The sequence below is a fragment of the Drosophila nasuta genome, chromosome 3, assembly GCF_023558535.2.
Source record: "Drosophila nasuta strain 15112-1781.00 chromosome 3, ASM2355853v1, whole genome shotgun sequence".
Lineage (NCBI taxonomy): Eukaryota > Metazoa > Arthropoda > Insecta > Diptera > Drosophilidae > Drosophila > Drosophila nasuta.
This window is the reverse complement of record NC_083457.1, coordinates 5,106,490-5,121,478: the sequence shown is the minus strand read 5'-3', so window position 1 is coordinate 5,121,478 and position 14,989 is coordinate 5,106,490. Positions and strand designations below refer to the sequence as shown.

Below are 14,989 nucleotides of genomic sequence, written 5' to 3'. Positions count from 1 at the left end.
TGGCCTACAGATACTCGTAAAACTCCAGACTTGATTGACTTCGTAGCATTTTCTGGTATCCCTCAAACACATATGCGCGTAATGGAAAGTTTCGATCTTAATTCAGATCACTCTCCGATAATAGCAACCTATAGCACTATAGCTCATAAGCTCGACAAGCCCTATAAAGTCATCTCTGCTTCCACAAACATTAACGCGTTTAAAAACTACCTTGAAGAAGCCATTACTCTAGACATTTCGTTAAAAACAGGAGAGGAAATAGACTATGCTGTGGAGCATTTCACAAATACAATTCACAGAGCGAGCTACATAAATACGAATCATACCCTCAGAAACCAACAACCAAACCAATTATACTTTTCCACTGAAATTCGAGAAAAGATTCAACACAAAAGGAACCTGAGAAAACGTTGGCAAGAAACTCACTATCCTGCAGACAAAACACTATACAACAAAGCTGCATCTGAGCTTAGACAATTACTGTCCAACTTACGAAATGAATCTCTAGCTGCATATTTGAGAAATTTAGAACCAAATTCTAGCAACAAAGAGTATAACCTGTGCAGAGCAACTAAATATCTAAAGAGACCAGCAAAAAGAAACTTAATTATCCGCAAAAACAATGGAAACTGGTGTAGATCTGACGAAGAACAAGCTGAGGCATTTGCACAACACCTGCACTCTGTGTTCCAGCCAAATGACATTGACAATCCTATGACAGAAGCTGAAATAGAAAACTTTCTTGGGTCACCTTGTCAAATGAGCTTGCCTATTAAAAGAATTCACTTTGACGAAGTCGTGTCAGAAATTGAATGCTTAAACAATAAAAAATCTCCACGCCCGGATAAAATAGACGGCATCACTCTTAAAACTCTACCATTAAAATGCATACGATTTCTCACGCTAGTATTTAACGCTATTCTCAGGCTAGACCATTTCCCAAGTCAATGGAAATGTGCAGAAATCATTTTGATCCTTAAGCCAAACAAGCCAGAAGCTGAACTATTATCCTACCGTCCCATTAGTCTGTTGACAATATTCTCGAAAGTATTTGAAAAAATACTACTTAAGAGGATGTTGCCAATTTTGGATGAACTTGCCATCATTCCAGAATATCAATTCGGATTTAGAAGAGGCCACGGCACCACTGAGTTATTAATGAAATTGTATATGCACTTGAGAACAAAAAATACTGTACTGCTACGTTTATCGATGTTCAAAAAGCGTTTAATCGTGTTTGGCACAATGGATTGCTCTTCAAGATAAAGAATTGGCTACCTGCCCCATACTATCTATTACTGAGATCCTACTTGTCGAAGAGATGCTTCTACGTTCAGCAGAGAAATGATACGTCAACACTATTTCTCATAAACGCAGGCGTTCCTCAAGGGAGTGTACTGGGACCAGTCCTCTACACTCTATACACGGCAGATATGCCAGCAACAAACAACTGCACCATTGCAACATATGCTGACGATACAGCCATTCTGGCAACAAGCTCTTCTCGAGACGAAGCATCTCAGCTGTTATAATTATAATTAAATAATATATTTTGGCGCCCAATCGTGTGGCCTGTTTTTTGGATAGAATCTAAACATGGCCTTTAAAAATATTATATATGCTCTAGAATCAATAACATCTAGGATTCAAGTCTTTTTGTTGTCCTTATACATATTTGTGTACTAGGTTAGTCTCTTTGTGTCTATTTTATTAGCGAGAAAGTAATACCTCGTAAAATCAAGACAAAAGAACTTAACCAAAGAACAAAAGAACTTAAACTTCCCTTTTAGTGGCTGTTAAGGCATTCACATTTCAGTTAGTGTTTGAAACGGATCGTGGCTCAGAGCTGCTTTCTCGTCATACTAATTGAAGGTATGCTTATCTAGCAACTAGTCCTATCCTTTTCCATTCATTCCTATTCTTTTCTTCTTTTTCGATATCTGCTTTTTGATTCTGTGTTGATCACTACACACGAGCATGGTCGTTATCTTCTGCGTGGATACGAGTGTAAGTGGTAGTGATGCAACCAAAATCTATCTGTAGGTGGACATTGGTTCTAAATATTCGCTTGGAACAAGTAAGTGGTTTCGAACTACTTAACTTGCCGCTATATTTGGAACTATGTTTTTTCGAATTCCCTATTTTCATTGGTTTCGATATATACTTCTTTTTTGTGTTAATCACTATACACGAGCATGGTCGTTATCTTATGCGTGGATACGAGTGTAAGTGATAGTGATGCAGCCAAAATCGATCTGTATCTGGAACAATGTTTCGAATTTCCTCTTTTCTTTTTCAATATCTTTTTTTTTCTGGGTTAATCACTACACATGAGCATGGTCGTTATCTTCTGCGTGGATACGAGTGTAAGTGGTAGTGATGCAACCAAAACCTATCTGTGTTCTTAAATTTCCTATTTCCTTTTTCATCCATATCTGTTTTCGACTATTAGTTAGCAACTCTTCTTTCGATAAGTGTTGCATGGTTCCAAATTTATTCATGGTATATTGGTTTATATTTTTGAGTTTGATTTCGATTATTGTTTGTTTATTTAATATTGTTTTGTGTTTCATACGTTTTTTTGTTTAGTTTGCAATTTATAAATACTCAATTTCGCCAAGATGTTTGATGCACCCGGCTCAGACTGACAGCGTTGCCTCAATTACCTTTGACAATTCGCAGCAACTCGAGTTGGCATCGGAGCAACAAACAGAACTGGCAAATTTCATACGAAGGACCTTAGGCAATAATCGTTTATCTTGCATCATTGCAGTTAAGCTACCTCCAAGCGGGTATCCCACTTTGTCGTTACAACGACTAAGTGTGATTTTGCCAGGGGGATGTGTAATAGGCCGCTTGTCGTATCTGAAATTGGCTAAGCCTAAAAGTATGCAACATTTTTTTTCGTTCTTTTTCTATACACATACATATTTCTACCTATTATTTATTATATTATTTATTTATATGTTTATTGTACTAGTTAATTTGTATTATTTAATTTGTTTCGTTGTATAACATAATTTGTGGTCTGAGAAAATGGTACTCAATGTCTTGTCGTGTTTTGTGCTTAGAAGCGGAGCTTTATTTACAAATGATACTGAAAGCTCAGAAATAGCGCCATCTATTGGTGGACCACGATACATGCAAGCATTAATTGCTAGATCAGCTGATCGTGTGAAGCGATTACCTTTTTGAGTAGGATTAATTGTCAAATTTCCGAAAAAAAAGGTTTTTGTTGTTGGTTTTGGCTGGAAGAAAAATGGTTGGCAGGTTATGTGCCGAACCTGAAAAAATGTGTACAAGTGCATGTGACTAAAAAGTATATATCTCAGTGAAGTGGTTGGCGAAGCCTGATGCAGATATCTTACTTGTAAGTATACAATGATACTGCAATGTATAATTGTTATACTGATATATTAATGGTATTTGTTCTCGCAAAAGTGCACCTTTGCCGTCAACCCAACACATGCAATAGATGGTTGTCCACTGCAGGAGTTTGTCCTCCCATACCAAGTGCCGTTTTCCAGATTAGGGTAAATATTTGTTGAACGTATGTTTAGTTTTTCGTTGTTCTAAGTTTAGTTTTGTCTATTTATTTTTAGATTCGGCACTTAGTCATATTTTATATAAAACCTGGTATTAAACTGACTCTAATGACCCAGTCATATTTTATATAAACCCAGCCATAATTTATATAATAACCCAGTTATAAGTTATATAAAAAAAAACCCGTGTGTAAATTAGAAATCATTTAAAATGAAACTTCAACACACACAACTGCTTGACTAACGGCCAACAACAAAAGCTTCGTCGCAGCTGTGCTGGCCTCCTCAGCTGTCGGTACACCAAAACAGATGGTCTACCTAAACGACGGTAGCCAGAGATAGTTGCCGACTCGCACTGCTAAACGGAGAACTGCTTCCAAGCAGGTTGGCTTCGGCTGTTGTCGAAGAACAACTTACCGTTGGCAGTCTCGCCTCATTCGCTGGCTACGGATTTTGCTGCTCCTTATTGTGTCATCGCGGCAGAAGGCGAATAGCTGATTGTCAGCCTTTGTTTTTGAGTATTTTTGTTGGATTATTGTTAGTTTAAATTGTTTAGTTAAAATGTGCATTTTTAAGTGAATGTTTATAATTGTTGTAAGTGTATTATGATGTGGCGAGAAAATTGAAACAACAACTTTTCTTGGGCACTCATAATGCAAGTACCACGGTATTGCTGTATAAAGTAACAACTGCAATCAGTTAAGAATGCATATAAGGCACCATATATAGGCAAAATATTTTTTAAAAATTGTATTTAGTTGTAAAATTTCTTGTGCCTGTATTGCCTGCAAAGAATTGCCCTAGCAGCTCATAGCAGCCAGCTTTTACGCTTGCGCAAAAGCTTTATTGTTATTGTTTATCCACAGCTTCACCACAGACAGTCACTAACACAAGGAAAGATCTTTCTGCGTGGGAGTCGCCGAATGTATGTAAGTCTGTTTCACTCTTACTAATTGATTAGATACATATGAGTTAGAGCTTTTGGTGCATCTCACCATAGCGCTGCTACAGCTGCTACTGCAGTCCCAGCGGTCAATGACCTTGTAAGGCTGGCCATATACATATGCCTGCATTGAGTGACAGCCATCAGCTGATCCTCATCCAATTGCTTGCGCAGAAATTTTTTTGTTTAAAAAGATAGATAATGTTTGCCTATATGCATTGTGCTTTCCATCATTCTCAATGAATTCAGTTTATTTGCAAAATTTTTAAATTATTAGTAAATTTCAAAAACCCAAAAATAATTATTTATATTATATTTATGTTAGATCATATTTTATATTTATAGGTTAATTATTTTTTGTTTTTCTTTATTTATTTTTTTTTCTTTTTGCCTTATTTTAAATACGCCTCATACACACTTACTATGTTTGTCCGTTAATTTATTTATTTATTTATTTTTCTTGTCATTTCGTTTGTAATGTTAAAATTCAAATCACTTTTCTTATATGTTAATAAATTAAGTATGTCCGCTTAAGTGTTCGCTTTTATTTGGAACCATGCATAACCAAGCAGGAGTAGGTTAGCCGAACCACTGTCTCTTAGGGATCCTGCCAACTTTTAATTTTTGGCATTTGAATGCAGGATCACGGTAGGGTGGGCGTCTGCACACAATATCAGCTGTGTTGCATGAGAGAGTGGCTCCGTCTTCTTTGTTAACCTACCTTCCTCTCCTTCCCTTCCTCTTCTCTTTCACTATTGTTTATTGTAACCTTCCCATTGCACTTCTTTTCTGTCTTCCCTTATGTACGCGAATTTTAAATGTATTATTATTATAAGTGGTGCGTCCTATTAGTTGGCCCTTTCCTTGAACCCCATGCAATCTGAGCAAAGCCCGGAGAAGCCAGCGCGTACGCCACACTAGTAAACCCAACATCAGCACCCGACGAATATTACACTAGTGATTCGTTACACTGTTGCAAAGTGAGCTCAGTCTGATTGAAGCCTGGTTTCTTCGCTGGAAAATTAAAATTAATTCCCTGAAGTCTGTCCAAATAACTTTTGCACTAAGACCAGGAAGATGCCCAAATGTAACACTATACGGCTCAGCAATTCCAGAAGATACCTGTGTGAAGTATCTTGGCATGCATCTTGACCGCAGACTAACATGGAAACCGCACTTAAAAGCGAAATGTCAACAACTTAAAATAAAAACACTGAAAATGTCCTGGTTACTAAGTAGAAAATCAGCGGTTACTTTGGAAAACAAAATTCTCCTCTACAAAGCCATTTTGAAGCCTGTTTGGACATACGCTATTCAGCTCTGGGGAACAACTAGCAATTCAAATATTGAAATACTTCAGCGCTACCAATCAAAAACATTGCGACAAATTGTTAACGCTCCATTTTATGTAACCAATGCAAATATTCACAGAGATTTAAATATTCCAACTATAAAAGAAGAGATTAAGAAATATAGTAAGAAATACACAGACAGACTTCACAATCATGAAAATAATTTAGCCCTAGCTCTTTTAGACAATAGCTCAACTGTTAGAAGACTTAAAAGATTTCACATTCTTGATCTCCCTGATAGGTAAATTTTAAGTAAACAAGATGTTATTTTTAATAGCAGGTTTCACTGGAAATCTGCTATTCCTGTTATGTAAATATGTTATTAGTCATAAAATTTTCTTATTGTCTTAAGACAGATTGTAAATAAAAAATTAAACGAAAAAAAAGTTTTGGTACAAATGTACCAAAAGTGGCAACCGTGGTCCCACATATCATTTAAAGACATTTTGTGTATACATAATAAAAACACATTTGCAATTTATTGTGCAAAAAGTTAAAAGTACTTAATCATACATTTCTTTATAAAACAGAATATACTTTTGAAAAAGCATAGCTCAGTATTGATTTCATTTGATCATCTTTTTCTACTCATTTCCATATAAATATATATAAAATGCTTCAAAGTAACAAATTGGTATATATAAAAATTACAACTCAATAGTAAATATTGTTGTTGCCTTATAAAAAAATTCAAGTAAGTGCACAATACATTTTCAATATCAAAAGCTGCGCTGCATGTTGAGGAAAATGGACAAATTGAAAACAAATATTCAAAAAATATAATCCAAAAATACATTTATGAACTATTATTTAGCAATCACATTACTGGCACTTGTTACGTTGAAGCAATTTTTCCTTCTTTATTCTTTTTGTTTGTTTAAAGCATCTCTCTTGTTTTGTTCGTTACACACAGATGAAATTATTTAGGTAGGGTATTATTATTATTCTTGGGGGAAAGGGGGAATTTAAGGGATGGATTTATGGGAATCTACTTCTGGCCAAGATGCAATTTACCCAACAGCTGGGTGGCTTGTGCGCCGGCGCTTTCCTGTGCTTGGCTAGCAGCCTCCTGGATGTTCTTCTCGAGTCCCTCGCGCTTCTGGTCAACATACTGGTTGGCCTCCTGCAGCTTCTGGTCAACAGCCTGGCTGGTCTGCTTCATGGCACCATCGATGGCACCCTCGGCTTCCTTGAGCTTCTGGTCTGCGACAGATTCAGCAGCCTTGACACTCTTGTTGATCGCCTCATTGGCAGCCTTTTTGGTCTGATCGACAGCATTGGCGGCAGCACGTTGTGATGACTCCGCGATGTTGGCGGCCACTTGCTTGGAGTTCTGAGCGACGGCAGCAGCCTGTTGCACAGTATTATCCACAGCCTGTTTGCCCTGGTTAACGGCGCCGGCGGCACGATTCACTCCCTGATCGATGGCCTGACCAGCCTTCTGTGCCTCGGCAGCAGCCAGTGCAGCGGCATCCTTGGCTGCTCGAAGAGATCTCTTTGAGTATGTCTAAACTATTTTAAGTTAAAAGATTATAGTTACCTGTGCTTGTGGCCAGCTGCTCAGCTTCGCTCTTCGTCTGCTGTACGGACTGTCCGACCTTCTTGGCCTGCTCCTCGGCTAGCTTCTGTGCCTCGACGGCTTTGTCGTTGGCCAACTTCTCAGCCTCATCCTTCTTCTTGCTGAACAGATTGGCGGTCTTGTCGCCAAAGTTCTTCAGAGATGCTGTCGAATTAAATGGCAACAATTATATATAATATTTAGTATTTTTAGGGCTTAGATCCTTTTATTACATTGCTGCTGCTGGCGACTGGGAAACATTTTTGCTTGACTATGAAAGTAAAACTAATTCATCGTCTTGTCTCTGATCATAATTTATAGGATGATTTGTAATCACTAATCAGATTTTGCACTGCTTATCGATGTTTTCGATGAAAATTCCAGACTTGCTAATTACCAAATCATAAACAAAATGAATTTTCATCGAACATCCACTAATCAGTTCGTAATTACATGCATTGCTCTTGCCAGATTTTTGTGATTTCTAATTTTAGATTTTCTGATTTCAGATTTCCAGTTTCAGATTACATGCTCGGGTGACAGTTACACAGTTGTCAGCAACTGCGCAATTTGTTGCGTCGCCCCCAAATTGGGCGCCAGCAATAAGCTAAACTCATTAGATACTATATAGGAAAGAATATAAGCAGAAAATAAGTTGAGTATAGGCTATAAAACACTCAGTAAAAAAGATGAGTAAAGAGCATGCTTATCCTTAAAAATATATCATATGAAAAGAGAATTACAATTAAAATAAATTTTATTTAACTACAAATTAAAATAAAAACAATCTACTGATCTAGCATACACTTTGAATAAATGATGTAGGGTATTAAGAAATATGAATAATAACTACATTTTAATAGAAGCGAAACTACTGGCATCGGAAGCTCGGTCACTGCGCTAAATGGGAGCTGCTGCTGTTGCTGCATTCCCATAAAATGACGTGTGCGCTCACTCAAATAGAAACATTTCGCCATTAAATGCCGCAGCGGCAAATCCACTCGGTCCGGCAGTTTCCGATGTAGCAACGAGCACTATTCTATATGGCATACCCAAAGAAATTTTCTATATATGCTTGTATTCGTCTCTACTATGTATGTATGTAGGTGTGTAAGTCTATTGCTTTATGCATATGTATAAAGAAAACAATGCGCAAATATTTGAATAATTTACAGTATGTGATGTCATAATGGCGATTCGGGCGATTTTATATTTTTTAATAGTTTCAACTCTTGTTCACGCTTTCTGGCTGTGGCTGTGGCTGTGGCTGTGAAAGCAAGTGTTTATATTAAAACTGAATGAATAATAGAACCAACATAAAATACCAATAAAACGCACAAGAGACTCTAAATGCTTGGCTTTTTGTTTATACCGAACACTAGTGTATATATTTATTTACCAAAAATTCAATTAACATTCTGATTGCCCACGCGTCCATAAAGAATGCGGTGGAATTCGATCGAAACGCAATAGACTGTTGAGTAGATCGAAAAGTTACGCATGTCTGATAAACTTGCTCACGAATTTCACAGCAAGCAGAAAGAGAGAGAGAGAGAGAGAAGAGAGTTGTGAATCGAGTTGAAGCTAAAGGATATGACATAAATGGGGCTATGAACCAAAGCTGCCTGCTACAAATATTTCGCATTGACAATGTAACATATTGAAATTCGTAACCACACGCTTAACTAGAATCATAATACCTTTCTTACCATTTTGCGTAATAGAACGACGCATATTCTGGCATGCTGTGGTCAATAGCAACAACAACAACAACAACGTCGAGAATCTGAAAACCGGCTAGAATGCCACAACATGGCCATAAGGCAACACAATAAGCCGCAGTCGAAGCAGAGTCAAGAACACAGCCAGAGCGAACACTGAAGCTCACAGCTGTTGATGTTGCTAATGTGTTTGTTATTGTCGTTGTACACATTCAACAGATAATGCGCAGAAGCTCTAAACAACAGAGACAAAACTAAACCTGTACCCAAGAGCAACTGAACTCAAGCGTGCTTATATACTGAGATACGGTCACAAATACTGGCACAGCCACAGATACGTTTGTATCTGTATGAGATTTTGGTCGTTCTATGAGTAACAGTCAGCTCATAGCCAGGTCACACACAACTCACGTTCCACACCAGTTTTTGGCCGTCAGAATCCAAAAAGCCGGCTAGTCTGTCTCTCTCGACAAAACCTTTGGCTACATTTGTAACAGGCAATCGATGATGCTGTCGCTGTTGCTGTTGCTGTTTCTGTTGTTGACGCTGACGCTGTTTCCATTGCTGATGATGTCATAGCATACACACACACTTAAATACTATATCTATAAGAATCGAGCAGATGGAAATTCGCACGACTAGCAATTTGTTTAAGTTAAAGCTGTCAGCCAGCTAAAAGTTAGCTCATTGTCCAAGGTCAATACCCAAACAAAATAAGGCAACTCGCAACTGGCAACTGGCAACTGGCAACTGACGACTGGCAATGAGCCAAAACGTGTCCTGCTAAAGGACACCTCTAACCAATACAACCGATGATGTCATATACTGTCCCAAGGTAAATCAATAAATGAACTACAAGTCTAGCAAGGGCTATGATGAATCATTTGAAAACTCACACTCACAGTCACACCCAATCAATTATGTTAAATATTTTTTGTATATAACCCCAAGCGCTGACCCGCAATACTCAAGACCAAATTACGTCGACAGCAGCGCCCCAAATGCTCCGCAATATTCCGGAACGAGAAGCTCATGATCGAGTCATGCTGTGGAATGGAATGCATGGAATCTAATTCAATTAATTGCCGCGTGTGGCAAGAGATAACAGCGTGCCTTGCACTCGACAAATCGATTCAATGCTGTGATAATGCATTTGCACAAATTGCACGCTAGGAGAGGATATAAGTACAGGAGCCCAAGGGCGGCACACAACACAATCAATCCATTGAGAGAGATGAAGCATTGTCTGATTGCAATCATTGTCCTGCTGAGTGTCCTGCTCAGGGAGCAGCTGGTCAGCTCGACAAAAGGTTGCCCACGTCGCTATCTGAGACGCATCAATGGCAAGTGCTACTACTTCTCTGTTAAAAAGGTAAATCGCTTTTTCGTCACCTTTCTGTCATGTAAATAAACTCATGTGATTGCCTCCCAGATGAACTGGTATGGCGCTCTGAACAATTGCCTGCGCAAAGGTCTAACGCTTGCCGATCTCAGCAATCCAGGCGATTTTAATGGCGCCATCGATTTCCTCAGCTCCAAGGGCAACACAGAAGACTTTTGGTTCGGCGGCAACGATCTGCAGACCGAGGGACGCTATCAATATATAAGCAATGGTCGTTTGGTTCGATACTTCGGCAATTACAGTGTGGTATGGTCAGATGAGTCCGCCCTATGCAATGATTGCCTTGAGGTTCGCATACGATCCAATATGACCATTACCGCTAGCGAAAATTGCCTGGAGCGACAATATTTCATCTGCTCCGAGGTCTACTGTGATAGCGTAGACGCGAAAAAGCCGCGGCATCACAGCCATGAGCATCTGCATCACTTCCATCATGATGTTGGCGAGCCCAGCGGCGAAAGTGAGGAGGATATGAACACACCATCGCCCTTCGATAGTGGTTCCGAGGAGACTCCAAATGAGTCAAATGAGGATGCTATTCCCAAAGATGAATTGGAAGAATCGAATGAAAATGATAAGGAAACAACTGCAGCCGTTTCGGAGTCAGATGCCACAAGTCCTGCTGAGGGCGAGACAGAACCAACAGCAGCAGGAGAAACAGAGACAACTGCAGCGGGCGAGACAGAGTCAACAGCAGCAGGAGAAACAGAGACAACTGCAGGAGGCGAGGCAGAGTCAACAGCAGCAGGAGAAACAGAGACAACTGCAGCAGGCGAGGCAGAGACCACTGCAGCAGGAGAAACAGAGACAACTGCAGCAGGCGAGGCAGAGACAACTGCAGCAGGCGAGGCAGAGACCACTGCAGCAGCAGAAACAGAGGCAACTGCACCAGGCGAGGTAGAGAGTCCATAGATAATCCTTAAACCACTGAATCTAAATTTTATATGTATACAAAATAAATCAATCAATTCAAAATAGCAACCAGATATTATTACTGAAACTAGACTAAATCGGAGGGTTTAATAGTCGGTAAGATTGGCCACAGAAAGCTTGGCACAAAAGTTGTAGAAAGTGATCTACTACTTATTTAGATTTAATATAATCTTAAGAAACTCAAAAGCCAGTTGCATGTTTTTTCTGCCCAACTAGTTGGTTTATCACCCAATACTTTAGTCACGAATACATTCCTATAGATCGACACTTGATATGTTCACCCCATAAAACCCCTTAAATTGACCGCATCAAATGCAAATTAATTGATTTGTTCACCTCAAGGCAATCAATCCAACTGAAACTGCACTTGAAAACAATTAATGGTTATTTAAATAGGCGTAGCCAATTTGTCACGCCCACCAAGAGTGTATATATAGAAGAAAAATGTGCTGGCTGTACAGTTTATGTAATTTGCCACTGGCACAGTCATGAGGGTTCTGCCAATTGTGATACTGACCCTTATTGCAGTATATTCCGACGAAGTCGTCTCAGCCAGAAGAGAAAAAAAGAACAGCGATGGACCGTGTGGCAAGCGATTTATGCGTCAGATTCACGGAAAGTGTTATTACCTTGCCCCCAAGAAGGTTGGTACTACCAAGTGTAAATCAAGGACTTGATTCATCTTTACTCCCTTGCAGATGAATTGGTTTGGAGCATTAAACAATTGCTTGCGCAAGGGTCTCAGTTTGGCCAACTTGCAAACTAATGAAGAGCTACAGGCAATTGTTGAATTCATGGGATCGAAGGGCAACTTGGAAGACTTTTGGTTTGGCGGAAATGATCTTCAATCTGAGGGTTACTTCACCTATATCAGCAATGGTCAGCCGGTCACATTCCATGGAGTGGAGCCTACGCAACGCTCCAATATGGATGATTGTCTAGAGATTCGGTTGCGTGAAAATTCCTCCACGATAACCGATGAAAATTGCTATGAACCGCAGTATTTCATCTGCGAGGAGAATAATCAGAAATGTGCCCAACCCGTCTACGAGCGAGCTAATAATGAGCATCATAGTCACGAGCATTTGCATCACTTCCACCACGATGCTGCAAAAGGTGAGGTCGTTGAAGAGGGGAGCGAGGAAAGTGTGGAAAGCGATTCACGGCCGGCTGATAATTCGAATTCAACGGAAGACGCCAAATCGCCGGAGAGCGAGGAAGAGACGGAAGATACGGAAGACGAAAACGGATCAGAAATTATGGAAAGCGGCGGTGATCAAAGCTTACCATCGTATGAGGCAGGAGGAGAACCGCAAGATGAACTTAATATACATAACAAAAAGGAAGACAACGCCACGACAAGCGATGGAGCAACATCGTCACCAGCCGAAGGTGAAACTACCGCAGCACCCGTTGGTGAAACTGGAGTAACAACGGCAGCAGCTGAGGGCGGTGAAACAACTGCCTTAGAAGGAGCTCCAGAAACAGCAACAGCTCCAACCGAAGCTGCCCCTGCAGAGGCTGCTCCGGCGGAGGCTGCTCCAGCGGAGGCTGCTCCAGCGGAGGCTGCTCCAGCAGAAGCTGCTCCAGCGGAGGCTGCTCCAGCAGAGGCTGCTCCAGCTGAGGCTGCTCCAGCAGAGGCTGCTCCAGCGGAGGCTGCTCCGGCGAATGATGAGCCAGCAGGTCGTGCTCCTGTTGCCAATTCTCTTAGCTTTGACATGGAAGATGAATAAACTTCTAGCTAGCCAACCTGAGATCTGCACACCTACCAGATGACGCACGATGGAGTTCAAGGGGAAATGAAACACGAGGAACGAAGAACGAAGAACCCGATTTTCTTTGTATAATAATCAATAAATCGTTAAACCTATCTCATTTGACATCTAATAATTCAATGACTAATACGTGAAGGGTAAGAGAGTGGGGGAGGAGTGGAAATGCGAGGGGATTTGTTGTCTATAAAAACTACTGATAATATTGATGCAAGCTAATATTATATATTCTATAGTGCAAAAGAAAAACTTGAATAGTTGTGACAAGTCTACGGGATTTGCAAAAATATTCTTATGGTAGTTGAAAAGAAACGTTGTTACTTACATTTCGAAGCGTCTGTTTGCATTAAGTGGAAACAGAGAATATTATACATAGTTAGACCAAAAAGCATAAATTGTCAGACAGTTTGTAGGAATTTCGAATTTAGAATTTCAGAAACGGAAATAGAGTCATTTATTTCGGGCGTGTACTTTAGAATACATCAAAGAGCGAATATAAATTATAAGAAACATAACTAAAAACACAAAATAATTCCAATCATGCAGATATTGGTATACATACATACGCATATGTTTGTTCGTATTCTATATGTGTATGCACGCTATAATTATAGAGATGTATGTATAGATATCACATCATTTTGGGTGTGGGTTGTGTCTGCTACTCACAGAGAGAAGAACAACAACTTGTGCTAAACTCACACACACGCCCATACCCAAATGCACGTGTGTGTGAGTGTAGAAGATGTACTGCGCCATAAGTGGCTTACGCTATTCTAGAATATACCCTTTATAAGTAACTGTAACGGGCAATTAATTTTGTATTGCGACTTGGGATCAGCAAAATCCAGCACAAAAGAATGAGAGGAACAAATAGAGAGCGAGAGTGAGAGAAAGAGAGAGAGCCTGGGGTAGGGGGAAGAGTTGCTCAACGAACTCCTTTGCCACTGAACGGACGATGATGTAACTCTTCTATAATAATCCTGCAATGCGGTCATAGGTTCTCTCTGTCACAAGCAAGGTCTCACAGTTAATTCATTCATTTCTACTACTTTATACTCGCATGTATACTACAAGTATTTTTATTGCTTTCGATTTTCTTTTGACATGACACATGCCGCACTCCATACATACTTAATTGGACAGACAATACGTTGGAATTTCAGTTCATTTTCTAATTTCAAAACTTTCACAATATTCTTCGTGTTTTTTATATTACTATTTTTTTTCTTGCGTTTACCTGTAAACGAGCTGAACATGTTGTAGATTGTGTTTTTACTGTATTTGGTGATTAGAATTTAAGTAAAGTGTTGTGTTATTAAACCGAAATGCGTGCAGTTGTCGATTTAAATTTTTAGAGCTTAGCTATAGTTTTATTTGTAGTCGGCTAATTTGGTACGTTCCGCGTTTATTTTTAAAACGTTCCGACAGCGTCGAGAGCACAAATACGAATAAAGACCAAACGAAAGTATCTTGTTGGAAGCGTTGTTGTTGCCGTCTGTTCGTATTATTGTTATTGTTGTTCCACTGCTTCTTAATTTTGTGGATCCCGACCTGTGTGTTAACTGCACTCTTTGATTTTTGATTCGCTCGCTTGTGGAACTTGTGGAGCGCCGACCGAGCGTTGCCAGATGTGCGCATTTTGTTTACACTGTTAGTTGGCTGTTAACCGCTTTGAATTAACGGAATCTTATGCTAAAATCCAAATTAAAAAAAAACAATTGTAACGAATGTTCATAACTTTTGCATTTACTATAGAAAAA

General features: G+C 39.5%; 3 protein-coding genes and 1 long non-coding RNA gene across 6 annotated transcripts; 3 read left to right on the top strand and 1 right to left on the bottom strand.

Moving 5' to 3' along the window:
• Positions 1–3,219: 3,219 nt before the first annotated feature.
• On the top strand, positions 3,220–3,928 carry LOC132791328 (uncharacterized). The gene is made up of 3 exons (XR_009632897.1): positions 3,220–3,370; positions 3,442–3,533; positions 3,603–3,928. It is a non-coding gene; the product is annotated as an uncharacterized LOC132791328 (long non-coding RNA).
• Positions 3,929–6,672: 2,744 nt separating this feature from the next.
• LOC132789652 (uncharacterized) lies at positions 6,673–14,680 on the bottom strand. 3 transcript variants are annotated; one of them, XM_060797825.1, is made up of 4 exons: positions 14,467–14,680; positions 13,552–13,563; positions 7,381–7,563; positions 6,673–7,319 (listed from the first exon to the last, which is right to left on the bottom strand). In XM_060797825.1, exons 1-4 carry the CDS (start codon positions 14,483–14,485, stop codon positions 6,829–6,831), a joined length of 705 nt encoding a protein of 234 aa, XP_060653808.1. In that variant the 5' UTR covers positions 14,486–14,680; the 3' UTR covers positions 6,673–6,828. The 3 variants fall into 3 exon arrangements, with proteins under 3 accessions (XP_060653808.1, XP_060653810.1, XP_060653809.1); XM_060797827.1 differs by lacking the exon at positions 13,552–13,563 and having other exon boundaries at positions 14,467–14,679; XM_060797826.1 differs by lacking the exons at positions 13,552–13,563; positions 14,467–14,680 and adding an exon at positions 7,632–7,734.
• On the top strand, positions 10,331–11,496 carry LOC132789651 (uncharacterized). The gene is made up of 2 exons (XM_060797824.1): positions 10,331–10,491; positions 10,552–11,496. The coding sequence occupies exons 1-2, from the start codon at positions 10,354–10,356 to the stop codon at positions 11,431–11,433; spliced, it is 1,020 nt and encodes a 339-aa protein (XP_060653807.1). The 5' UTR covers positions 10,331–10,353; the 3' UTR covers positions 11,434–11,496.
• LOC132789650 (fibrous sheath CABYR-binding protein) lies at positions 11,926–13,344 on the top strand. Its single transcript, XM_060797823.1, has 2 exons — positions 11,926–12,098; positions 12,153–13,344. Exons 1-2 carry the CDS (start codon positions 11,943–11,945, stop codon positions 13,185–13,187), a joined length of 1,191 nt encoding a protein of 396 aa, XP_060653806.1. The 5' UTR covers positions 11,926–11,942; the 3' UTR covers positions 13,188–13,344.
• Positions 14,681–14,989: the final 309 nt, after the last annotated feature.

Bases quoted from the DNA above. Each gene is read 5' to 3' on its own strand.
- LOC132789651 (XM_060797824.1), top strand. From the start codon at position 10,354: ATGAAGCATTGTCTGATTGCAATCATTGTCCTGCTGAGTGTCCTGCTC. The intron at 10,492-10,551 runs GTAAATCGCTTT...ATTGCCTCCCAG, and splicing joins ACTACTTCTCTGTTAAAAAG to ATGAACTGGTATGGCGCTCT.
- LOC132789650 (XM_060797823.1), top strand. From the start codon at position 11,943: ATGAGGGTTCTGCCAATTGTGATACTGACCCTTATTGCAGTATATTCC. The intron at 12,099-12,152 runs GTTGGTACTACC...ACTCCCTTGCAG, and splicing joins ATTACCTTGCCCCCAAGAAG to ATGAATTGGTTTGGAGCATT.
- LOC132789652 (XM_060797825.1), bottom strand. The intron at 7,320-7,380 runs GTAACTATAATC...CTCTTCGAGCAG, and splicing joins GCAGCTGGCCACAAGCACAG to CCAAGGATGCCGCTGCACTG.